Source organism: Melopsittacus undulatus, chromosome 3 (genome assembly GCF_012275295.1).
Source record: "Melopsittacus undulatus isolate bMelUnd1 chromosome 3, bMelUnd1.mat.Z, whole genome shotgun sequence".
Classification (NCBI taxonomy): domain Eukaryota; kingdom Metazoa; phylum Chordata; class Aves; order Psittaciformes; family Psittaculidae; genus Melopsittacus; species Melopsittacus undulatus.
The window spans coordinates 59,693,565-59,720,398 of NC_047529.1; the positions used below are offsets into that span (position 1 = coordinate 59,693,565).

The 26,834-nt window shown below is 42.1% G+C and overlaps 1 protein-coding gene across 2 annotated transcripts; it reads right to left on the reverse strand.

The window, feature by feature from the left end:
* Window positions 1-2,154: 2,154 nt before the first annotated feature.
* On the reverse strand, window positions 2,155-20,388 carry SNX3 (sorting nexin 3). Of its 2 annotated transcripts, XM_005154781.3 has the most exons (4): window positions 20,080-20,388; window positions 7,274-7,369; window positions 6,201-6,325; window positions 2,155-2,832 (listed from the first exon to the last, which is right to left on the reverse strand). In XM_005154781.3, exons 1-4 carry the CDS (start codon window positions 20,239-20,241, stop codon window positions 2,727-2,729), a joined length of 489 nt encoding a protein of 162 aa, XP_005154838.2. In that variant the 5' UTR covers window positions 20,242-20,388; the 3' UTR covers window positions 2,155-2,726. The 2 variants fall into 2 exon arrangements, with proteins under 2 accessions (XP_005154838.2, XP_033916932.1); XM_034061041.1 differs by lacking the exon at window positions 6,201-6,325 and having other exon boundaries at window positions 20,080-20,386.
* Between the last annotated feature and the right edge of the window lie 6,446 nt (window positions 20,389-26,834).

Sequence of the window (26,834 nt, forward strand, 5' to 3'; positions counted from 1 at the left end):
GTGAAATCCTAGCTCCATTGACTCCAAATACAAAAACCTTGCTCTTCAGAGGTCAGTTTTCACCCCAGCTCTATTCCATTGGCTGTCTGCTAGGGCTCACGTCCTACCCTTTCCAAGACAGCCAGACCATTAAGTATACAAGACCAGTCTTTTGATGAGTCAGGTGAGACAAAGCACAAACTACAGGACTTGAAAACATCTATACAAATTAGGATGGAGCACTTGTAAAAGGAACTGGACAGGGCAGAAAAATCAACTGTGGTTCTCCACTGTGTGACAATTCAGTTTATGAGCTAAAGAAGTTGAACCAGTGCTGTGCAGAACCCATGACAGAACAGTCATCAGTCATTCCAGTAAGAGACATGCTACTGTCCCAGAGCAGCAATAATGTCCTCTGTAGCATGCTGTAGCCCCAGTCCTTAGATCACCCAGGCCAGAGGATGCAACACTATACTAGCTTTCTCCCAGTTGCAAAGCAGCCAGGGCAATGCACATCTCACCCTCTTACCTGCAGGACCTACCCCTTGCTACAGAGCAGACTCACAACCTGGGATCCCCTTGATTGAGGCACAGCTAACCTCAGACCATGCTTTCCTCTCAGTGCTGCAGATTGCACCCTAAGCTGAACTAGTTAAAATATGCTAGAACTAAGGTCTTTAGTTCATTCTGAAGGACTGGAGGCCAGGTAAAATCCCAAGGTCCAGTGCAGGCACCCAGTGTTAACCACTGAGGTTGACAAAAGTCCTCACTTTAGAAACAGCAATGTTCTGCCATCAAGCATACAGCTTTTCCCTCTTCAGCTTTTTGTGTTTTGCACAGCAAATGATAAAGATTGTGTCATCATCTTCCAGGGAGAAGTTGGAGCATTTATTTTGGTTTCTGAATGAAGCTTTTCTCAGAAAAGAAGATTTGAGAAAATACCTTACTACGTATCTAAACCTAAATAATAAAACTTGACAGGCATTTATAATTTCTTCCCCATGTCCAAGAGTAACTCAATTTTACATGCAATTCAATAAGCACATGGAATTTTAGCAATGATTTTACATTACCAAAAACCTCTTGGAAAGCAAGTCAGCTTTGGGCTATTAGTGGGCTCTATCAGTTTTGGTGCCTGATTTCCTGAACAGAACTGGAGGAGAGATTCAAAGTCCTTGTTTAGTGTGAGGGAGAAAGGGCAATTATTTGAGCATCCAACTATTCAGGGTAGCTAGGTACTAGCACTACATATAATCCAGTCAGCCACCACTGTTACATCCAGTGCAATCTTTTACACCCAGATTGCCATAAAGGAAGTTATGGTCTTAGTGAAAGGAAACTAGTAACTTTGCCAGCAAGTCTGTAAATGTTCTTGACAGTGATAAGTATTATAAGGAAAAAGCAGCAGAGCCACATCTAAGCCAACAGGTACAGTTACCAAATAGCACAAGACACTGGATGAGACTGCTACTAGCACGCTCTTGAATCTGATTTCACAAACATCTGGACAGGTCATGCCCCTGTCACATTTGGAAGCACTAAGGCACATCTCCAGCCATAAAAGCATCTCGTGAGAGAAAAAGACTTCAGCAGTACTGCTTGTGAGCTGCAGTTCAGGCACCAACCACCTGCATTTCACTGGTGGTTATACAAGCACAATTCTACACCTTCCCCTTCCTTTAACACTCAGGGAAGTGGTCTATGAGCACATCTTATACTTGTATGACTTTGTGCCCCTAACTATTTGTAGAGAGCTCGTTTAATCTAGGAATGAAGCTATAATGTACCATAGGTTATGTCAACATTCGTTTCTCTGTCAGATGGTATAACTTCCACTTGCTAGTTGAAGTTAGACTGATACCTCTCATAGCTTGTAGGAAAGGTACTCTTTCCCAAGTTTATTGAAGCTATAAATCTGCTGACTGCCTATCACAAGCAGGGTTGCAGCTGTGGCTCCACAACACAGGAACAGCCTTCAATATCTTTATATGTTCTTTAACACTTGAGCAGCAAGCACAAACATTTAAGGGCATTTAGTGCTGTCTGTTTGTAACACAAGATTGCACTGCAGAAGAGCATCACAGCAAGGCTGAAACACCAGCTCACTGACAGCCAAGTCCATGCTTCTCAGAAAACATGAGATACCCCACACTCAAGGTCAAGAGTGACAACACATTTGAAGTGCATTTTCACTTTTATTTCAAAACTTTAGACAAGTTACTTTAGTATATAAATTTGATTTTTCCTCTTACAGAATATAAAGATAATTCCCTCATTACTTCAGTATAAAGTGTTTTATAAGCTTGAAGACATTTGCATAAGTGTTTCTCATACAGGGTATCAGAAATAAAGCAATCTTTCTACACAGGTTCAGACAGATGACTACCTCAGAAACAGCATAGCAATTTAGTCAAATACAAGTGAACACGTGACACTACAACTGTGAGTTCAAGTAAGGCCAAGTCAGTAAACATTGTAAGTCATTGCAAATAAGAGTGGAAAGGTTTGTGAGACATTACAAGGGGTGGATGGTCTCATAGTATAATACCTTTAAATTGAGAATTCAGAAGGATTTAGCTAGAAGAGAAGTGTGTTCTTTAATGCTATAAAGCATATGCAAAGATCAAGCAGTGTACTGATGTTAGTGGAGACTTCGTGCCTGTTTATCCTCAGCATGCTAAGACAAACTACAACCTCTTAAAACCAAGCATAAGAACCACTAATATTTGAGAAGACAGTTTCAGAACTCAAGTATGTCTTATTTTGGATGGTGTGTAGTTTTTGTCTATTACTTCATCTTGTAAGAACATGTGAAGACAGCGCTCGTTCTGTGCCAGTGGGTGACCTGCAACCCTGGAGAGGAAAACACAAGCATTAGTGCTAACAAATCAAGCCTACTTGCAGCTAGCAAGGTTTGATACCAGTAATATATGGCTCTGCACTTAGGCACAGATCTCACTTCCAGGCCACTGCTGGCAACTGGAATAATGTCTAACAGCAAGACTTGTCATTTTCTCCTAGATGAAGTTAGTCCACAAGAACCCAGAGGTACCTCTTGATCACTTAGAAGCATGCTACTTCATTATCTGTCACCTGCAAATGAGAGCACTATCATCTTAGCATTAAGAAGCCTAAAGTTAAGCAAGCCGAGCAGATTTTTACAGGTCTTGATGCCTTTGACACAGGACACCCTTCTAAAGGCTGCTTAACCCCTCAGTCTCAGTCTAATTCAAATAGCAGTTAACCGAGGCAGAGTTAAAGACTTACTCCACCAGGGGGTGTGAAGGTCTTCTGAAGGCTCTCACATTTCTTAGAGCAGTGGCTTACCATGGTCACTGGTCCACATCTGCATGTGCAAACAGCACAGGTGCACAGCCAGAGGGTATTGGCCACTCTGTTTATTGTAGGTATCTTTAGATATGAGACATAAGAGACATAGATCTTGTCTGTGCTAGAAGAGACCAGAATCTCTACTGCAGATTTAGGTTTGTTCCATATAAAGACTCAGCCACCATCCTTTTAAAAAGCAATAAAGCAGCTGAAATAGAATAAGAAGATACTCTAAAGCTCAGAAGCACCCATAAGATACACATTTAAACCCTTAAAATGCAATGAAGTCTTCTGTGTAGGTAAAAATCCAAGAGAACCAAAATCCCTGGAAACTTATCACTTACAAAAACCTAAAACAGCTTTGTGTCAAAAAATTACATCCAGTTTGGTCAATTAAGACAGGCTTCTTCCTTGAAGACAGAAAGCCTCTCATCCTTCCTAGGGCAGCTTATGTCAGCCTTATGGCCCCCATATCTGTCAGAACATTTCTACTCTAAATGGAAGTTATACCTAGTTGAACACATTGTAATACATTGTCATCTCCAGTGGCTCAGCATCAGTACTTTCAAGCACTTTGGTCAATCTTCTCCAGATATATCTATATCAGTGCTTATTTCACCACTGAGCAGATTCACTTGTCACTGTGCACTTGTCATTGTGTCCTTTGAGGAAGCTGAGCCATCCTATTCAGCACTAAGATTATTTCAAGTGCAGTCATAAAGCCTATCAATCCTGCCAGGTTTTAATAAATCAGCAACAATCCAGCATTCCAGTTCACAAGGAAGACAGTCTGGAATAACTAGTTTGAGTATCTCACCCCCATCAGACTGCAGCTGCTTGAACTTTAAGGCAAAATTACACAGGAGAAGATGATGAGGCAGCAGCAGCATATTAATTCTCCTGCTCAGGAAGTCCTCCAAATTGGTGGCAAGACTAGACCTAATCCCTCAGATTCAGCTCTTGGCTTCAGAGGAGCATCTTGCTCTGCACTGGCTTTTCCTCAGTATTTTTCACTAAAGATGACACTCACTTAACAGCTGTTACTTCAAAAATATTAATGTATCACAAGGTCAGATTCTGGCAGAAAAGAGCAAGCTGGCCCAAAAGAGCTGACTCAAGCTGCACTGCTGTGATATAGTCCCTCTAGATTCTTTATCTAGAGGAATAAAAGCTTCTCTCACCACTCCTCTTCCTAGATATCAAGAACTAGCACCAGTGCCAGGTCTTTTTTGGGTACAGTGGTAACAGTTATCCGAGAGATTCTAGTTCTAGACACACAGACCATCTTTGAGATTGCAATAATATGCATGTATTATGCAAATTACATTCAAGTCTAAGTTCACTAGTACTCAGAGTACTTTGTAGAAGCCAAGCCTTAAAGCTTCTACATGGTTCAGAAATTTAGTGATATTTGCTTGATGCCATTAGAATAAATTGATGAGGTTGAATAATGGAATTGTGCCTGAAGAGCCTTGTTTCAGTTGTACTTAAGTCTGCGACTACCTCAGTATCTACATTAATGGTCTGTTTTTGTTTCAAAGGAAGAAAAATTGACCAGGAAGTCTAATACTTCCATAAGATCAATGCATTACTTGCTGTAGGACTGAATAAGTGATGTGAGTAAACAGGCCACTCCATTTCTGTCAGCTATACTGCGCTTTTCAGAAATTCCATTCAAGGTGACTGCTTCAGAACATGAACAGCCCTCTTCCCCCACATATTACTCGACTGAGCATAGAAAGTTTTCAGTAAAGCTTTCTGCATTTCATGTAGATTCCTAAGCCTGCACGGATAAAAGCTGTATTTTACAGTCAGGACTGCTTTGATTGTACAGCCTTAAAAAACAAACCCCAAAACACATTCCATCTGCCTTCATGTAGTGTGAATGGAGAACTAGATGCCTTGGAAATTCATTCCACTTGTCTGTGAACAAAGAGCAGTCTGAAGCATTTTACCTGCTCAGAACCATTAACAATACCACTAAATTGAGCTAACAAGCAACTATGTGAAAAAAATGGCAGAGACTTCACAGGGTCACCATCATTTGCAACTCCAAGCCACATGCCTGAACTGACTAACAACAGCTGACAAGCAGATTCTTCTGAATTATGGCTCAACTCGCAGACATCCTCTGCTCCTGTTAAACATCATTACTATTGAACAATGTTAGAATGTCAGTGGAATTAACAAGCTTGAACTTTTAAAAGGGAGCAGTCCCAAATGCAGTTGGTCTGCAGAGCATTTGCTCTGGAGACTAGAAGAGCTGGTTAACTGACAGTATTCCTTCTTACTCACTGTTTGGATCCATACTGTTAAAGGGATTAAGGTAGCTCTTCAGGTCAATACACAGATGGCAGTTAGTAGAGTCAGATGGCAGAAAAAGAATCACGAGACTGTTACTGTCATTTCTGCTAACCCTTTGAAAGGCAGTGACAAATCCCAAAGTGTCTATTTCAAACCCTGTATGTGCATACCTCATGTAGTGTTTTCACATCTTCAGAAAAACTCTCATGATGATTAGAGAAAATATGCATCATTACACAAGCTGATAAAACCTCACATCTGCAATCAAAGTAAACTGCTGCAAGCCCATTGTAAGCTCCATTGTTCACCCAGTGGAGGATACCTTTTCAGAAATGAAAAGTAGAAATATTTGAATGCTATAATTTTACTAGTAATTTACATAAATTAACAACAGCTGCTCAGGTAAGCATTACAATATCTAACTGAACACTGGATGAGCAATGTTAGCATGTCCTATTGCAAGATTAGTGAAAGTTATCATTCTGGACCTAGTTGCAAGTACCCTAGTTAGAGGGCTAGCAGTTTTAATTCAATTTTTCAGAGCAGAGTTCTGGGGTTGCCTCCAGGCAACTACAACAACCACTTACTTGTTTATGAATTGTTCAAGAGCTTGCTTCCTTTCCTCTATAAAGGAATCATCAAATATGCCATCATCTCCTCGGAAGGGAAGCTGACGGAGAAGAGCTTTTCCTGGTAGAGGTGGTACCACAACCTGAAAGATTTAGGAAAGTGTCCTTAAGCACAGCCCATAAGCAAATGTATACACCTCCTCTGCCACCTCCTCTTCCTAGAGGACCCAACTCAATCACATCCCTAGTGAAGAAAGATGACACAATCAGAGAAGAACAGTATCTGCCCATAGATGTAAGCTGAATTCAAGCAGTTTAACTCTCACAATTAACTCCAAACCATTAAATGGCCACTAGCATTGTATAACTGAGGTTTACTACATTTTACAGTGGTTTAGTTCTGGACATTTTCAAGCACAATATCTGTTCTGATATATGCTTTATAACAGTGTTTTAGCACCACTACTCTTTGTATGTCTATAAAGACTTGTATTCACCCTTCTGTCCTGGGTTCAGCAGTAGCAGTCATTTTTTCTCCTTGGTAGCTGGTGCGGTGCTGTGTTTTGACTTTTGGTCTGGGGACAGTGTTGATAGTACTTATGTTTGTAGTTACTGCTCAAATGTTTACTCTGATCAAGGACTTTCTGGGCCTCACGCTCTGCCAGGGAGGAGGGGAGGCCGGGAGGAAGGCAGAGACAGGACACCTGACCCAGGCTAGCCAAAGAGGTATTCCATACCATAGCATGTCATGCCCAGGATGTAACCAAGTTACCCAGAAGGGCTGGGGCTCGGGGATTGAAGGGAGGTGTCGGTCAGTGCTCGGTCGGGCAGGGTGGGGTGAGTTATGGGTCGGTGGCTGGTGAGGTGTTGTATTCTCTTCACTTGTTATTTGCTTTATCATTATTATTAGCAGTAGTGGTAGCAGTAGTGATCTGTGTTATACTTTAGTTATTAAGCTGTTCTTATCTCAACCCATGGGAGCTACATTCTTTGGATTCTCCTTCCCAACTCTCCGGGAGTTGGGGGAGCAAGGGTGGGAAGTGCACGAGCTCTGTGAGGCTTGGTTTAAACGACAACACGATTTTACCCACCTTGCTTTCTCTTTCTAGTTCATTCCTTAGCCATTCAAAGTCACTGTATCTTCTTCTGACTGTAGATTCTTTCAATTTGAAGATAGGTAGATTTGTCTGAGAACAAGAACATAACATATTGATTAGACAAATTAGAAGTTTCAATAAGCAGAAGCAAGCTGTTTAATTATAAATTACTTCTACTTAAGCCACAACAGTATTGAGAAACAACCAAGATAGAGAAATACCAATAAAGGTCTGTAAGGTACACAAGTAAGTTGTGCCTCAAACTGCTTAACTGTGGGCCTCATTTATATGGCATCCTAATGACTGGTACTTTGACACCGTATCACCTAATAGTATAGCAGATTCACTGGCCACTTAAGGATATGTTCCTATGGTTGCACAAGCATGTGCTATTCTTACTGTCTCAGGAACTGAATTCCCAATGCCAATATATGCACGAAATTGGAAGGGGGAAGAGAAAGTCTTCACAATCCACACAGGCTCCTCTTACTGCTTTTAAGGCAGAGTTTCAGGTATCAGCATGGAACATAACCAAGCTTCCTGTACTTTTCTGCTACCTGATATACCTTGGCTTCCAACATTTTCAAAAGCAAAACTATTAAGTCCTACAGTAAATCCATTCAGGACAGATGAAGCTGAAGACAGCACAAGCTGCCAAGTTTGAATCGCTCCAAAGACGCCAGTAAGGTGGAGATGCAACGTAACATTCAGTGGTGATGAGATCACACTGGTTTGCTACAAAGTTACACCAAGCAGAGCTTGATTAGGCAGAACTTTTCTGAACAAGGCTAGGAGTCAGAACTCAATTCTAATACCCTTGAAAGGGTCAAATGGAAACAAGGTTTTAATGCTGCACAATACCATGTTAAATACACAAGCACCCTGGTATGTGTCCTTACACTGACTCATGAGAGCCTGTATTGATTCTGTTCATTCTTGGGGTGCAGTGTTATACTATTGTTATAATCCAACTTAAATGTTACTTTAAGAGTAGACATTGAGAATGCACTCTTAATGACATCTAGAGATGTCATTAGGATTAGATGTCATCCCAAGATCCAAGACCACAATCTGAACTTTAAATGACATAGAGATATCAAACTGGCTAGGGTGTTACAAAAATGTTTGTAGGCATCTGACCTACTAAAAGGAAGACCAAAACTTTATAATTGCCGTACATAACCAGCAGGTAACAGACCAAAGCTTGCTGTCATCAGACTGCATATTCACTGTCTTCACCTCAAAATAAGACTCCTGAGACCTACCCTCGGACGCTAATGTTCACATGGGACTACAGTTACCCCAGGTTTCCTGTTGGCAGAACCACAGTAGCCATTTTCAGCTAATGACTTTTTTTTTTTGGTTTATTTTTAACTTGTAAGCCATCTCATATTCTGGTCACAGTTTGAGTGGATATCCCTGTACAATATCATCTGTAGACCGTTAATGCTTAAGGTTTCATTGAGTGATACTTCTGGCTGCTCAAAACAGGTTTAATTGCAGAGACACTCTCCTGCACTAGGCAGGACTATGACTATGGGCCACTGCATTACTGCCAACCAATAACAAGGTTTTTGGCTGTCACAGTGCAAAAGTACTTGAAGAGTTAACTGTGTACTTTCACACGCTATTTAGTCCGCACTTAAATGACAAAGTACAAAATATTTTGTTATGAAATCTTCACTCTCCTTCCAAGGTAAAACATTGTTGACTGTACCAGTGACTAATAATGAAGTTGCACTTAAGACTATTGTGTCAGAAAGTCAGGCTTTATAAAGAAACACTCTTGTCTTAATGATAAGAATACTCAAGAGTGTAGAGAGCTAGGTCCCGGTCCCCCAGAATGCATGAAGGAGATTCCCAGAAGTTAAGTACTGGATTATTTTTCTCTGATTTCAGCTACTGGCTTTTTAACTAAGTTCAGCCTTCCACATTGCAGCACCAACTCTTTCTCAGCGTCTTGGATATAAAGCCCTTTACCATATTTAACACATTGGCTCTCACCTGCAAAAATATTACTTTCTCAGGTTACTTACAAGAGGGATTAAATCTGAATAAAAGCAGCTAAATGCAATGGGTTCCCAGGTCTTCAGGAACTCTCTTCATGCTTCTGGGCATGAAGTCTATTAAAGTTAATCTCTAATCAACATATCAGGCTTACAGGTATAATGTGGGTGCAGAAGTGCCAGCTGAGCTTGTTTTACCTTCTACATTCCCTTTTGAACTTTTGGCATGCTAGTCCAGCTAGCAAGTTGGTTGAAAAGGACAGAGTACTTGTTTTCCCCTCCAGCTGAAATCTCCAGTTTTGATCATGAACACTGGAAATGTCTGAACAAAAGGTTCCCATTACACTAAGCAGCTTAGAAGTCACAACTTGAGAACTACATGCTAAAGGAAAGTGTGTGTCCCATCCTTTACTCTGGATATGAATTAAAACTTCTAAACCTCATGTTTCTTAAAAGCCAGAAACTACACCAATTCTCCTTCTTCTAGAAGATAGTACTGATAGAGCTGCATTCTTCAGATACAGCTGTTAGGCAGGATCTATTAAAAACAAAAAAAGGCAATTTCATAGTCCTGTTTATCCTCCTGAACTTACACCTTAGCTCCATACTTTTAACTCAGAATATATTAACACCTGAGGTTACTGCATGTGCCTTTCTCACCAAGGATGATTACGCTGCTTGAGCAGATCACTTCTTCCTTCGACAGGAAGGACTTCTGCATGTCCTAGTGCCTCCACCTATCATGGGTACATGGCTTTCATGAAACAAGCCAGAGAGCTGCTGAAGCATGAGCTATCTGGGCAGGAATTTGGTAGAGGGAAACAACATTAAGGCATCAACTTCTATTGAAGTGTCACTTCAAGACCACAGAGGATATCAAAGGAGTTATTCTCAGCTTCACAGTTTATGTTGAGAGTTATCTTTGTTTAGTCACTAAGATGCTGGTGGCTACTCTGAACACTGTTAGTGCTTTGTTTGCCTGCTAGAACAGAGATAAGAGTAAGGACAAAACTTAAAGACAGGCTAGTTTCATTTTCACAAACACACCTCCCCGTGCTCATTCAGCAATACAGTGATGGCTTTCTGGCCTGCTGATCTGCAAAGTCTACAGTCATGAAATTCATGACCCAGTTTGGCACAGCCCCTGGAGCATAGCTCATTCCTTTGATAAATTTAGCACAATTACTGCAGCAACTGCTTCCTCTGTAGTGTAATAATTAGTCTAATTTTTTATTAAGAACATTTTCAACAACTGCCTAGTCCAAAATCATGCCTTTTAGCAGTTTGAATGCAAGCCCTCAATCTGATAGGATTATGCATTACCCAAGAGACCAGACAACCAGCAGTCACTACTCAATTACAGATAAAGCATTACTCCAGGAGGGCAAATAAATCAGCTCCGTGAAGTCCCACATAGCCCCAAATCCTAAGCACAGAATTAATGCAAGACAGATTCTGTCTAGCACTGTTTCTGTATCAGACCATATGCAGACATCCGTTAGGCTTTCAGTTTGTATTCTGCTGGGTGAGTTAATGGCCAAGCTAGTACACTGAAATAAACATTGTCAGAACTGGTGCCAAATACACAGTTAAACAGCAGATGACAAACCCAAACCCTTAAGTCACTCCTACATTCTTCCATTCAGATGCCAAATGAGTTTCTACATTTGGTTAGTGTTCAAACTGCTAACGGGAAGCAGTGGTTGCCTGCTAACAGATTTCAGGGCAAAACCTGTATTCACAGCAAGCATGTTTCTTCAGCTACATTTATGTCATAACGTATTCAAGCTCCAAGTCTAACTCTAAGCTCAAGAGGTTCCCGGTACACCTCAGAAGAAAAATGACAGTCCTAAGGCAGTAATCCAGATAACCAGGTAAGTTTTCTAGCTGTTGCTTCAGTCCATCCCTGAGCTGTGGCCAGAAGTCCCAGAATTGTTTATATGCATACACAAGTGAAGAGACTTTCACAGGCAGAATACAAGTAGTTTGAGTACTAGTCAGTACTGCCCATTCAGCTTCAGATACACACCTCCCCAGGGCAGCCATTCTGGTATACGAGTTACCTTAACTGCAGGAGGAAAGCTAGAGTACTTTAAATATATTACCTCATAATTCTAAGAGGTTTTAAGTGTTCTGTTATCTAGACTAGATTAATTTATCCGATGCATGGAAAAAGCCTTGCAAATAGCCAGACTTGCTCCTACAAATTTGTTTCCAGACATAAATTGAAAGCCAATTGCATTTGGATTCCTTCAGAGGACATGCTGACACTCCACAAGGTTGACACTAAATGTCATGGCAGCCCAGTCCACCCTACAGCTGCAGAAGCTCTATAGCAGTAGCTGTCCAGGACAGTTTCTGTGGTGTATTTGATTCATTTCCTCATCTGTCAATGAGACATTCACCAGCAGTCCTGAATTGCCCATGTCTCCCACTCCTAACAGATGGAGAATAAAGCTGCAGTGTTGCCACAGTACCTACTTTGATGTAGTCTCTTCAGGTAGGTTATGGTAGCCTTGATACATCTCTAGTTCCATTAAAACAGTGAAAGAAAGCACACAGCTCACTTCTGATAGGATTTTGTGCCCTTGACTCTCAGAGGCTAAATCCAAGCTTCTTACTATCTCTTCACAGAAGCTGTAATCTGTCAAGAGACTACACCCTTCAGCTACACTTACCAGACAGCCAATAAGAGCTCTGGGGTATTGCAGAAAGTAGCATTCAGGGAACACAGAAAAGTATAGTTTTCTTAGCATAAGAGCCTGCTGCCCTTTAGTATAAGAAAGGGGTTCCAGCAGTGCACTGTTGTTGCAGAAACCTTGCCAGTGATTTGTTTCCTTCCCGACTTGACAGAAGCAGCTACCTCTCCATTTCCTACAATTATAAAAAGCAAGAAAGAAGGCAAGCATACTTTAAACCTCAATTGCTAGAAGTTTAGTTTTCTGCTGTACACTGAAGTAAAACCTTTCCCCACTGCAAAAGGTCAGACAAGAGGCTGTTACCTGTTTCAGTCATTTTGATTAAAGCAGAATTCTACCTCCCCTTTCATCTAACTGACCTCCAGGTCTACTAAGGGTATATTACAGGTAAAAATCTGAAATTAATAGAACATGGAAAAATCTGACCAAGTTTTGGTCAGATTTGACCACTTGTATACACCAAGTTTTAAACAATGCTGACCTGAGCTACACCAAGAACTATACAGCTTCCCATTCCAAAGCCCCGAGACATGGAGCTAGGATGCTTCCCAGCTTGAAGACTAAAGCAGCAAAATCCTAATTCCAACGCAAAGACTATTAGTTTTTAGACAAGAGTTAACTTTCACCAAGTCAAATGCCTTGAGCCCAGAGCTGCTCTATGAAAAATAGTGTAGGGGTGTCTGGGTGTTAGCCAAGCAGCATCTATCATCATATGATCCAAAGTTCACCATCATCATGAGCAGCTGAATTATGGTGTGCCATGGTCAAACAGCTCAAAGCAGAGTTTAGAAAAACACTGTTTAGGGATTTGTTATTCTTTGGGTTTCATCCTTATAAGCCAAAGGTAAAAACAGAATCGCACTTTAAGGGCACATTCAGGCATAAGCTTTTACAACACCTAGACAGAATCAGTAACTCCAGATAATCATTTTAGGGTTAGCAAGGCAAAGCCTCCTTTGGCATACCAAATACTCCTTTTAAAAAGAAGGAATTACTACTTTTACATAATTGCAAGTTGTAACTGCCATAAGCTCTGGTTTGGCCTACTGTAATGTTACCATTCATTCCTTATTGAGAAGGGCTGAAGAAGGATCACATTAAGTTGATGCTTTAGCATCATTAGCTGACATCTACCAGCTACAGTCAAATAGGGACAACAAATTGCAGTAAATTGCTGCAACTGATGTTTTTTTATCAGGAAAAAAAGTCCTAACATGCTTTGTGAGCTACAGACAGTCTAGCATCCTTACACTTCATAAGCCTGTAAGAAACAAGAGATAACTGGCATAGACATAGGCACATTAAATAGCAAAAAAAAAAATCAAAACAAACAAAAAAACCCATAAAACCCAAGAACACCACAACAAAAAACTCTTAATATTTTCAGTTTTTATTGGAATAGTAACATTCACATTCTTTAATTTGTAGCATATCTTCACATTTAGCAGGTGCTGCAGCTTAGACCCATAGTCTCTAAAGCATTATTTCCAGGTATAGAGGTGGCTTTAAACCACTTCAGATACAGCTTCATTTTCCTCTGGATTTTAGAGTAAAGCTGCCATATGCTAGCTATTAGCTAAACTTTCACAACTGGCTTTGTGGCCAACACAGGCTGTACTGTCATGTACCACAAAAGATCATCCCATGATAGCAGCTTTGAGCTGCATTCTTCAGTAACCACATAAGGAATATGTTCATGGACCTGTCTTCAGTCAGTAAAATATTTGTTTTTATACCTTGAGCAGAAGGTTAGGGCTTCTCCATCCTTCTCACATCAAAAAAAGTTGTAACAGCAACTTCAGACCCTTCACTCTGTGCTACAGCTTCATAGGCATTCAGATTATTTACTTGCTAAAACAGACTCCAGTAGTGCAACTGGCATTGCACTACCAAGTGAAAAAGTTTCTAAAGCAAGTACTTCCCCTACAGTTAGAAGCTCACATCTACACTACATTATTTCATTTCCCCAGATGAAAGAGTAGAGACCCAGCTGCTCTGAAGTTCAGGCTGACACTTTTCTGACAAGCCATCTAAGAATAAAAACATGTCAAAATACTTCGGCATCATATGCCTACCTGGATTGCAGCCATCCATCCTACAAAGATCAGCCATTGTTCATTTGATGGGTCTGTTCAGTACTGTACTAGAGCACACTCTTACTACATGACAATCAAGGCTCACACCGTATGTGCAGAAATAGACTCAAAGTCACCAGCTAAACTAACATATTAATACAAAGCACAATTGAGAGATTTGGCTACTTTATTTGCACAGTAACAGGCATCAACACCAAACCAGTTCAGTACCTTTGGACTTGGCTCTTGAACCTAGTTTAATAAAAAAACTCTACAGAAAAATCAGCTGCTCAGAGTAAATACATGCAGTGGACTTGTAAATCCTCTCTCCTTGCCTCAGAAATTTCTTTTGTACAAGCCACCCTAATTGAGTCTCTCTAGTCAGTGTCCTGAAAAGTTGTTACCGTTCCAGCTACCCTTTTCTGTGATCAATGGTGCAGTGAGTGTTTAAGGTGGGCTGTAGAACAAAGTCACCTGAATCACTGCATTTTTATCCTTCAAAGAGGAGTCTAAAACTGGTAGCACAGTCTAGAATAGGGTATTAGAAGAGTAATTAAACTACAGTTAGAGTAGACTTGCAGTGTGATGCGAGATTTGCAGTAGTAGAGAAAGAACAGTGCTGATTATGCATCCCTAAACATATCCAACACTGAGTCAGTATTTAGTCATTACCCCACCACAAGCTTCACTGACTATGAAACTGAACAATGCTAAAGTCAACTATGTATACCAATGGATTTGATTCTTCTCATGTTAGGAGAAGAACCTGCAACTTCAAACCCAGCTAAACACAAGAAGAACAGGAAATATGGCACCGTTCAAGGATGGCATTTCAAAGGCACATTCACCAGATCAGGAATGCCACTTTGCAAAGCCATGGCACAAGATAAGCTCTGTCTGAGCAATTTATACTTTCAGTTCATTTACTGTCTTACTTTGACTTTGATTGCAGAAGTCAAACTCAAATCAGTCACTCAAGTTAGACTACTATAAATATGCTGAAATGCAGGTATTGTATCCAAGAGAGGTCTTGAAAACAATGGGTTAAGATGAGAACAGACTTTCAAAAGCAGCTCAAGTTCAGCGGTACTTTGATATACTTCCCCAATCCTTTGAGACCAATATTATTTTTAACAATGCAGGCACTTCACAGTTTGTGTGTTCATTTCCTTCCCCACATTGGGTCTACACAGTCAAACACCTCTGCAAGTCTACAGAAGTCTCTGCAGAAGAAACAGGAGAGCTGACTGCTGCCTTCAAGAGCATTGGCACCACTCAAGTGATGCATTTTACATCTGCAAGCACAACAGCAAGGCATTACCCTCCTGTACCTTTAGACAAGCCATTGAGCTGTGGGACCCCAGGAAACTTAAGGTGTGCTTCAGTGTCAAGTTTAATCACACTGATTAGAGGCAATTCAGTATTAAAGAACAGAATTAAGACAAAGGCTTTTTGTTTAACTTTGGTTTGACTAGAAAGAATTATTTAACTACTTGGAGTAGCAGCGCCTGTAGCAGGTATTTTATTATAACTCTAACTGCCAGTTTGACTGTTAATGACTTCTCTGCAAGCTCTCACTAACCATCAACAGATAATTTAACCTTTTAGTCTAATTGACAAACCCAACTAAAACAGGCAGCACAGAAGTCACTTTTACTTCTACAGAAGCAATAGCAGATAATATAGTGTGAACAAAGGGATATTTTCCCATATGCAGCAAGTTCCTGCATACCTGTATGCTTTGTTGACAGTAGTCTAACCAATGTGCTTACCTCCTATGGCACTGCTTTTACAGTGGCTGTATGGCTCTAAAGTATGTCACCAATTGCTGGGATCAGAGTTAACTTGTAAAGCCTATCTTGTCTCCTTAAAGGATTTAGCAACTGAAGATGTTGCACAGAATCTGTTTGAGCAAAGTCATTCCTGCTGACCCAGTTACCAGGAAAACTATGTCTTAAGTACAGTAGAAGTCAGGTGATAACTGGATTGAGGACTGCGGACACGCCGTAGGATGATAATATAACAACTGCCATTTGTTCTACATTTGCTTCTTGGAATTCACAGAGAGGACTGGCCGACAGCCTATAAACATTATCAAGTGTTCACATGCCTATGTTGACAGGCAGAAGCCCACCCTGAAAATGTGTAGCAAGTGGAAGGGAAGCACTACCCCTCTGGTGGTGGTTCCTGAGTGAACAGCTAAAGACTCCCAAGAAGCAGCATATGGCATGTAAGGGTATTTACACTGAGAAATTAACTGTTGGTTCACACCTCTCAAGAGGCAATGGCAGCAGAGTAGTTTGCTGTATTACTTTGCCAGGCCATCTAGTTGATTATGTTAGTTGATCCCTGCAGTCACCATAGTGGGAGGGTCTAGATACCTTTAGATGAGATTACTACTATATCAAGTTTTATTTCACTAGAAAAAGCACTTGGAGCTTTATATCCTATTGCTTTGTTCTCTTTTTTAGCTCACTAAGCCTTCACACAAAGAATATCTTAAAATGATGCAAACTCGCTGCCTAATGCTGCTGATGGAGAGCAAATTCTCTAGCACCCTGTCAAGAATATGATCCACTCCGATTTCTTATTTTAGCACTGAAGGATGGCATTTACCATTACTGAACAAGACATTTGACTTTCACTGCCAAGCTGCACTGCAGGGGCATACCAACCACCCTGTCTTATACTGGTTGCTACAGTGGAAAGCTTTCTGTCATCACCTTGTCCAGTCTGCCAAGAAAAGTATATTATTTAATGCAAGTTCAGGCTCAGAAAGGCAATACTTTAACCACCTGACCTTCTGTGAAGTAAGCTGCCTCACTGGAAGTGCTGTATAGGTTCTACCTGCAGCACTCTGAGCCTAACTGCTTGTGAAAGTACCATGCATTTACCACAGCGCACAGCCATCCCACTAGCCTGCACAGACACACATGCTAGGAAATAGTAAGTTTTTGTCATAAGTACTGAAATTGACTCACTTATCTAGTAGTATACTGCTGAACAGTCTACCCAAAACTTTTAAGTTCCCCATTAAGCTTTCCAACTTCCACCAGAAGCTGATGAGTACAGCAATATAAGAATTAAATCATGAGGCTTGTTCCACTTGTTGCTTTCCAGGCAACAGATACATTTCAGCTGCAATACTAACAGAAAGCTTGCCAATAAAAGCTGGGACGGGGGGGGGACGACACACTCTGCAGTATTTCACACAAGCACTTTTTGCAAGATCCAACATCAGTTCAAGTGTCTGCTAGCAAGCTCAGTCTCTCCCAGAAAAAGTTAAGCTTTGAGAGTCAGACAAACCAATATAGAATTATGCTTACACCAAGTTTATGAACACCATGGCAATGGTGCAGGTCTAATTGCTTTAATTTAAACTTAAATCTCTGTGTCCTCTCTGACAATGTTTCCAGCTTAGCATGATTTCCAGCCATAGCATCAGCCTGTCCAATAGCTTTTATCAGAACTTGGCAGCAGTTAAACTATCAATTTCTGCACCCCTAAACATTTTAATGTTGATGTTAATTGAAGAAATAGTTTTCCAGATACAGCACAGATAACTCACTCCATCTCAGGTTTGTACTGCTGCCACTACTAGCACCACTGTGGAACACAGCAAGTGTCAGCTGCTACTTTCTATGAACATAAGCAGTCATCAAACCACAGAGGCTGGCTTGTGGCTGATGCCCACCATGCACCAACAAACAGGTTATAGTACAAACTTATCTTTTAGAAATAAAATACTACAGCAATTCAAGTTCTAACTTTTCTCCCATACTGAAACTTGCTTTATTAGCAACGTGGTCTATGCTCTGCTGAGAAGCAGTTAATTGATACGTTTAGACAGTGAACTCAATTCTGCATGACTTGTATTACCTGCTCTGTAGCCTTCCAGCACACAGAGACATAAAACTCAATTTACAGTTCATGACAGCTGTGAACGTATACAGCATGGATGGACTCTGTGTAAAAGTAGCACAGAACTGGAAAGGGAATGATCATGTATCAGAAGCAGTCCTGTATACAGACAGGCAGAGGTGCAAGTAAGGAGTGGGAGGAAGCAATGTTTATATAATAGTCAGGATGTGAGGAAGAACAGAGGAAGGTCACAGTACTATCACAGCATATTTGTTCAAACCACTTCTAGGTCTTCCTTACAACAGGAATCCAGAATTTTCCACCCAAACAGCAGATGGGCTAATACTAATCTGCCTCATAACCTGCTTTTCTGCTTTCCTTTCTGTTGAAGAACCTCAGTTGGGGATTTTGGGGGCAGGGAAAAAAAATATTTTAAACCCAGTAAATTTGGTCTCATTCCCAAGGCCAATATCACAGCTATGTTCCTTTTGTATCATCTTACCTACATCCAGCAATTCCAAATGCTCAGTCTCACAAAAAGGAACATCATCAGGAACTTAAGGCACAAATACTTTCCAAACAAGGTAGAGTTACATCTTTCTGCAAAGTGGGCTGCTAGGGCAGTGTAATGAAACACAAGTGTGCAAGTTCGAGTTTGTCCAAGAGAGGCCAAACACAGGTTACAGTTGTTTCAGTTTATTCTTCCCACTTTATAAGCACATCTGAAACATAGGAATAGCCAGGGGACATGGCAATTTAGGAGTGTCAGAAGGAAAGAAGTATCCTTCGTCATAGCTTTAGACCCCAAATGATGTTGCTTTTTAAAGTAAAGTTACACTAAGCTGAGAACTTCAACCAGAAAATCCATGCAGAGTTTTAGTCTTGTCTGAAGACTTTTAGAAACCAGGGCAGCAGCCCTCAGCTGAAGCCTTCCCTGCCATGAAGGCATGTGCATTTCATGTGAAAAAAGAACCCATACTGCAAAAATAGGCACAGAGAGTCAACGAGGCTTCTTCCTTCTCTATTACTGCCTGTAATAACTGATCATGTTCAATCAGCTGCAAAAGAGTAAAGCTATACAAGGTAGTAGACTCAACCACAAGATACAACAAAATTGGTAATCTTCCAACTCATCCCTATAAGCACAGACTAAAAGGATGTCCTGCCTCAAGTCCCTACTAGCACAGGCAAGAACCAGTGCCATAGATACTGCATTTCACTGTCCACTCCTCCAGGCCCTGTTTATGAAATGAGAAAGACCTTATTACCCCACATAGCTTTTCTCAAGCTTAAGACAATTAGCCTTTGGGGCATGTTAGTGAACACTGCCCTTCCAGCTAGGAAAGAGTCCAGTGCCACTAAGAAAAATTTGACAGCACATGAGAAACAGCCTTATTTACTTGGCATTCAATTTATATTTCAGGTACAAAAGCAAACAGGAAGGCCTCTCTGTACACACTCACCTTATTACTTCAGCTAGCTCTGTTTACTAGACTTATTTACACATTCTCTACAGGTTTTTGAGGCTGCTGAAATCCTGAACTTGGCCTTGTTCTCAGGGCAGATCCACCCATATTACTACACCTCTGATAGCTAAGAGTTCGCTCTCTTCTATTTACTTAGAACCAGACTGCTCACAGTACAGCAATATTTCGGTCTACTGACAGTTGTGCACAGTGGCACTGAGAGAACATTTGTCCTTCGGTTATTTCAGCCGAAGTGCACTGCTTTCGCTTCCATCAGAGCGCCAGAGTTGCCAGCTCCAGCCTACTGCAGAGGCCAGGCCCGGCTCTCATGCTGAGTGAAGCCCGCTGCCGCGCAGCCATCACCTACCTGCCCAGGGATACCCACCGCACCAGCTGTCAAACGGGCCCTGAAGGACACGACGGCGGCAGCCCGCCACCGCCACCCCGGTCCCGGGTACACCCGTCCCGGTTATGTAAGTGCCGGCTGGAGCCCAACGCCGACACACGGGCTCCGCATTCTACCTCCCTAGCTCTCGATTCGCTCCCGGGGCCCGCCGCAGGAAGAGCGGGCACGGACCCCACGGAGCTGCCCGATGGGCACCCCCGGCCACCCGCCCAGGCCCCGGCAAGCAGAAACTGGGCTAGCCGCAGCGCCCAATGCCTCCCACCCTCCCCACCGAGCTCGGGGCTCACCTTGACGCGGATCTCGTAGGTAGTGAAGCGGCCGCGGCCCACCCCCACGGTCTGCGGGTTACCCACGTCGATCTCCAGGAAGTTGCTGGGCGGCCCGTAGGCGTCGTTCAGGTTCTGCGGCTTGCTGATCAGCCGCCGGGTGTCCGCAATCGTCTCAGCCATGGCGGAGCGGACGCCTTATCTCCGCGCCGAGAGGAGCGCGGCAGGACGTGAGCGACCGAGCGAGCTTGCCCCGAGCGCCCCCGCCGCCCGCCCTCTTATCGCCCCGCAGCCAGCTGACTGCCCGGCAACGCGCACCCACGCCGCCGCCAGCGGATGCGTCCACCGCCTGCGCGCAAGGCATGCTGGGAGCTGTAGTTCTCAGGGCCCGCCACGCTCGCTAAGCCCTGCACGGCCGCGCGCCTACCGAACTACAGGTCCCGGCGTGCGTGGGAAGCGAAGTGCGTCCCTGTGGGAGCTGGCTTGGCGGGCCCGACGTGGGCTGCGGGCTGGGGTCCGCTGCGGGAGGGTCTCCGTGGGGGTCGTGAGCACCTCCCCGCGGGTTTCCCCCGCTGTGGGGTCCGCAGCAAACCTCCTTGTCAGCCGGGGAAGGAGCTCGTGTGGGGTCAGGGTGTGTGTGAGGCCGGGCGGCTTGCCTGGGCCCAGCCCTCGGTGAGGGCGATGCGGGGGCCGCTGTGGGTGCGGTGGGTCAGGAGCATAAAGGAGCAGCGATGGATACAGGGTAGTCTTTTTTCTTTTTAAACTGGGGAATGTTTTAATATAACAATAATAATGCAATGCTCTCGACTGCAACTTTTCACCTGCAGCCCTTAAAGAGTGCACAAAGGAATGATTGCTGTTCATTACAAGTGGGGAGCCCCAAGTAGGTTAAGTTGGTATATTAGTCAGAAGCTTAACCTAGGTCTTCGTGTAAGAGAATAAGAAGTTATTTTTTGTAACAGTGTTGTGAATGGACATGGACAAAACTGTATCAAGACTGGGAAAAGGCAATGCTGTAATGAAAAGATGAAATGGTGAAAAGCAGGATGACAAAACTGCTAGGAAAAGCCATATATGCAAGGTGTTAGGCAAAAGGAATCAGCCAGGTACAAATGTAGGCTGGAGGAGGTGCCTCCCAAGTGCTGTGTGTTGAAAACAAGGACCAGGTTATTGCAAACAGTGTCAATGTTGTCTGTAGTACCTTTAAAGCTTTTAAAAATCCCCGAATTTTCACAAATGTATTTAGTTGCAATGTGAACCACTGGCACAGATTTTATATCCTTATAGCTTGCAAAGATAAGAGTTCACATTTTATAAATGAAGGAAATGGAAATTGTGTTTACAGAATAATTAGGGGGAAAAAAGGTATTTTAGTAACATGAAGAGAGAAAGTTAAAAACAAAATGAAAGAAGGGGAGAGGGAAGCTGAGAGATTGTTCCCTTTCAAGACATATGGTCTTTGATTCTTCAGCACCTGGTTCAAGTAGATGGTGTGTTATGACACAGGAAATGTTGACAAAAGAAGTGGAATGTTTAGTTTCTTGATGCACCTGGGACATCAGTGAATAGAGATGCTAGTATTTCTAAGTAACTCTTAACATCTTAGAGGTCTTCCAGATTTTTGTCTCTTTACAGTGGCCCCCCAATGATTAAAGGCATATATTTTTTTTCCCCTCCTTATGTAGTACTTCTGGGGGCACTCCATTACTATCCAGGAAGAACGAGACAGTTAAAAATGGTTATTTTATCTCCCTAAACATGTCAGACTACCCCCAGATCAGATCTGAGATGCTTTGTGTTAACATGAGGCAAGTTTGGTTAGTAGTCACCTATGTTATTGAGAAGATGATCAGAAAGCAGAGGTGAGTGCATACATGTAACCAGTATGACTGTAGATGGTTTGCTTGGTAACTTCTGTGAATTTCCTGTTCATCACTCCTTATTAGTGCACCATCCTTACTTCCTTTCTTTCTGCTAATAGCTGCCAACTACTCCATTATTATAAACAGAAATTAAGCTGACAGCGTTTTACGACGTGGGAGTGAAAGGAAGCCTTACCTGAACTGCACTAGTTATTAAACTGGTCTTGCAGCAAGGCAAGAAAAAACTGATTCATTCTACTGAGATTATCCAGATGTGTGCATAAGTAACCTTTTGCTTGTTACACATTTGCTACCACATCTGACTGTCTTAAGTATAATATATTGCCTGCCTCCTGGCCAAGCTTGGTTTCACTATCTGTTCTAAAGAAACAAAAACTTGCCTAATACTGTACATTTGGGATGTTGGTGAGCCTATGGTGAATGAAGAATACAATTTGTTCTCACACTGGGTAAGTACTAAGAGGGAGGCTTAAGCTGAATGCTTTTCTCACAGCATACCATCACAGCACCACTGTTCTGTCTGCTTTTCCTAACAGGATAACTAGTGGTGGAGAGCCTTATGGAGGCAAGCTACTGGGACTGAATGTTTGAGTGCCCATGTGTCACTAGTGTTGGTAAGTAAGGAGGTTACAGTAATTTGGTGAGGTCTCCCATCTCTGTGGTATTTTTTTCATTGAGGTCACATACAAATCCTCTGATCTAGGAGACAAAGGGTAAGATGCCCAGCTTCATGACTAGCCCTCCGTACATATGAAAGCATGTGTACCACACTGGCTCATGAGCAAAAGAGAAGGAATGAATGGGGTCGGGCATCTGAGATCTGTGAACCTCCATGTTTCCTTCCAATTCTCAGAAAATGCATTTGTTTATTTTGATTTGTATTTTGGATGTTTTTTGCTCCATGACACTGGAGTTACACTGTCTGTAGTTCCTTCTGCTTGCTAGAAAGGTTCTTCTCTCAGGATGGAGGTGAACATAAATTCAGAAAAAAAAGTTTTAATTCTGTTTCTGACATGAACTTCAGGCCAGATTTCAAACCTAGAGGGAGAGGGGTCAGCTGTTTGCAAGTTCAAAGATTAGATGCAAAAAATCAAGTGTTTAGAGTAATATCCAAGAGGAGGTGCTTGTAGATTTGTTACTACACATTATTTAACTCAACTATGACACCAAGATTTTCTGATATAACTTCAAGTGGCAATATGAACAGCAAAGTCTCATAGCTTGAACCCACAGAAGCAGGTATTAATGGATTGTTAATTCTTAAATTTTTTTTTATTTTTTTCTACCTCTCAAGTAGGTTTTTCTGTTTGTTTCTTTGTTTTTAAGAGAAAAAAGTCACATTTATTCAGTTAGGACGCTCCAACGTTTTGTCAAGTGTCCAGGTTAACACATTTCAGTCAACAAAGTCATATTCTGTCAAAACTTGTGGGGAGTGCTGATTCAGGTTAAGGCAAAACCCAGAAGGCACCGAACTAATTGTGCAATGCTTTATGTGGAAAAATGACTTCCTGATTCCTGCATTAGCTGCCAGTGCTTTGAAACATGATGGCCGAGTATCTACATTGTGTATTTACCTGCCATATAAAAGAATTAAGCTTATAAATATAATCGGTAATATTCACATTTATATATATATTTATATTTTCAGATTTAACTATAATATTAAATTTCATCACTTTTACACAATATTCTGCCTTTCATCATGGGATTATTCTCATAGAATCACAGAATCATAGAATAGTTAGGGTTGGAAAGGACCTTAAAATCATCTAGTTCCAACCCCCCTGCCATGGGCAGGGACACCTCACACTAAACCGTATCACCCAAGGCTCTGTCCAACCTGGCCTTGAACACTGCCAGGGGTGGAGCATTCACAGCTTCAATTCATATACACTTACAGATTTTTTAATGTTTAAAATGTCAAAATGCCATCCACCTCCTCAGGGTGTTCATTTCTATTGTGAATTCCTTGTTGTGAGAGATGCTGGGTAGTGCTCATGTAGCTGGAAAACTGTGCAATGAATTTCTAATACGCTGAGCTGTTTTAGCTGACTGAAATGCAAGCTGTAAACAGATAGTGAAAATGGCTGTAAATCTCTAAGTTTGGGAACATTTACACAGCTTTATTGATCTGAGGCTTTATAAGCAAGGTAGACTATTTAATAGCATATTTGATTGTCTCAGAACACATGTGGTTATATCAAGTTTACCCCAGAGTGTTTTGACATAATGTCACGAAAATGGCTTTTGATGGAAACTGTTGATGAAAACTACCCTCAAAATGCATTTTCGTAGAGCAGGCTGAATAACCAGTTACGTATCAAAAGTATGTTTATGTTTGGGAGCCAAAGATGTTTCTCATGGGGGGAATGTCTTGGAGCCTTACAGTCACATAAACCCTGCTATCCTACAGGAATTCAGGGTCTGGCAGACACCTAAAGACCCTTGGACACATACATCCCGATAGGGTTTAGCACATGAGGATTTCTGAAAGGAGTGGAGTTGCACCACCAGAGGCCAGAGGGGACCTCTGGGCAGAGGGGGGGTTTCTTAAACCCCTGATTCTTACTCCTGCTAAAGACTATACTTTTGCCTAGCTGGCAGACTAATAATGCGGCTGGGTTGAACAAGTGTCGATTTAATTTCTACATGGTTGCAGTGTCACATTTTTGGAGTTGAGCAAAGGGACAGCTACAGGAAATGAAGTGTCACAGAACAGATCTGTCTCTGTTATGGAACACTACCCATGCTAATCTGTAGAAGTATACTTGAAAGTCCTGTTTGTTTAAGTTTACACCAAAACATGGTTTTACCAAGTGCTTACAGCCAATGGAGAATCAGTTCCTGGGGTGTGCAGTACACTAGTGTGTGATGGCATTTCAGAGTTTGCTGGTCTATCAAAGGCTCATAGCATTGCAGAGAGCTTATTCTTTTAGGTAGAAGATGTTGGAATAGACTCAGATGGGAAGTTTTTCTGTGCTGTCTTGGGTAACAAGATTAAGAAAAAAACCCCCACAATTTCAATGAATCAGATGTTTTTGCCAAAGATTATGCTGTCATTTTCTCCAATTATTCTTGACATTTCACCCGTGCATATTGTGATCTAATAATGGAAGAAACACCAGCTCTCGTTGTCTTGTTTATTCTTTGTTCTCAAGGAGATAAGCTGTTTATAAAGATAACATATTTGTTATTTAAATCACTTTTACTGAAGTTGTTTCCTTGTTTGAGTTTCTAAAAATATTGCAACAATTGTGATGCATCTTTGAGATGTCTGTTCAATTCACTATGATTTGTACTGGAATACTGGAATTCATTCCTAAATAGGCACAGGTGTTGATAGCTGTAACATGCTAGAATGAGTCAAAACCAATAAATGCTCAATAAAGGCAAGATGAAAGAAAACGCACTGAAACCAGCTCTTTCAAAATGTGATAAATTGGCACTTTAGTTCACTACTAAATTAGTTATGTACTGAAGATGTGTCTGGAGCAACCACATATTTTAAAACAGCTGAGCATGTTAGAACATAACTTCAATCACTTAATATTTTCCAGATCATAAACATTATTTTTAAAATTAGCAATACTGTTCAGCATATAACCAGCTTTTGTTTCCAAGCTGTTCTGTAGTGCCCTGTTGTAACATTTTGCTGTACCATTATTAAGAAAACCCCGAAAAGGTTGATTAATAGTCTATGAAAATTACTTGCTGGCTTTCTCATGTCACACAGAAATTTAATGCTGGAAAAAGACATGGGAATTCTGACATTGCAAAAGTAAAAGTCAGTTAAAGCATTTCCTTTGTGCTTTTATCAGGAGCAGACATTTTATTACCTATTTCTTGCACAATGCACTCTGCAGGGAACATCTGAAGCTCCATCCTGACCTTGGGGTGCATTTCTGATGGGAATGAAGCACTGGCTGGCAAACAGGCAGGTGTTACTGTTAGTGATTCATGCATGCCAGTGCCTTTCCCTTGGAGCAGAGGCTTTTTGCCTTGTACCTTTCTGTCGAAAGAGCTGCACAGTCACAGTGGAGATGGTAGGATAAGACACTTGGGTATCTACCAAGGGAGGCAGGCAGCCAGCATTCTTCTGAGGAGGTCTCAGGAGCTCTGCTTGAAAATCTGAACTGATACTACCAGGGTCAAGGCTTACAGTGTGCTAAGCACGCACTGGCCAGCTGGGACTGAATCAGCTCCTAGAGTTTTGCATAACCTTCAGGGAATTCTGCTTTTATATTAACCTGTCTTCCTGTTGAGGTTTAAATACATATTTATAGGCATAGAAGTGGTTGTACTGCTAACGTGCAGATGCACTGTAGTAACTCTGGCCAGAAATATTTGTCCTTAATATTTTAACGATGTTTTTCCTGAATATTTCGTGGTCTGTGCTTTCAAGCATAAACAGCACGAGTTAGAAACCACCCACAAACGCTAGTTCAATTGCCGAAACTGCTCAGCGACAGCCAAACTGGCTTGAAGGCTGCCGCACCGGACACAGGCACAGCGCGGAACGGTACAAATGGCAGGCGGCAAGCACGTAGTTTGGAGGTATGAGGTCGCGGATGCGGCAGTAAGGTGTTATAAACGGCACCGCTGTGGCATTTGGTGGGTCTGCCTCTGGAGTGCCATTTGTCAGGAGTGACCGGAGGGGCTGCGCGGCCGTTGGCCGAGCTCGGCCGGTTTCTCAGGGGCTCGCCTGCAGCCTGCGGTTCTGTTTGGGGGTCAGGGGAAGGGAGGGAGAAGAGCCGAGAATCCCCCCTAGACCTGCTCGCTCAGCACCGCCCGAGTCCCGGCTCCTCTGAGCGACCGCGGTCGTTTCCTCGGCAGTGGCGGAACTCCATTTCCCAGCGCGCCCCGCGTCCCCTCCGCAAAGGCCAGGCCGGGAAG

What these genes read in the sequence shown, in the direction of transcription:
- SNX3 (XM_005154781.3), bottom strand. Translation starts at nt 20,241, where the DNA reads ATGGCTGAGACGATTGCGGACACCCGGCGGCTGATCAGCAAGCCGCAG. An exon ending in CCTACGAGATCCGCGTCAAG is followed by an intron (nt 7,370 to 20,079) that starts GTGAGCCCCGAG and finishes TCTTGTTCTCAG; the next exon opens with ACAAATCTACCTATCTTCAA. An exon ending in CTTGAACAATTCATAAACAA is followed by an intron (nt 2,833 to 6,200) that starts GTAAGTGGTTGT and finishes TTTCCTCTCCAG; the next exon opens with GGTTGCAGGTCACCCACTGG.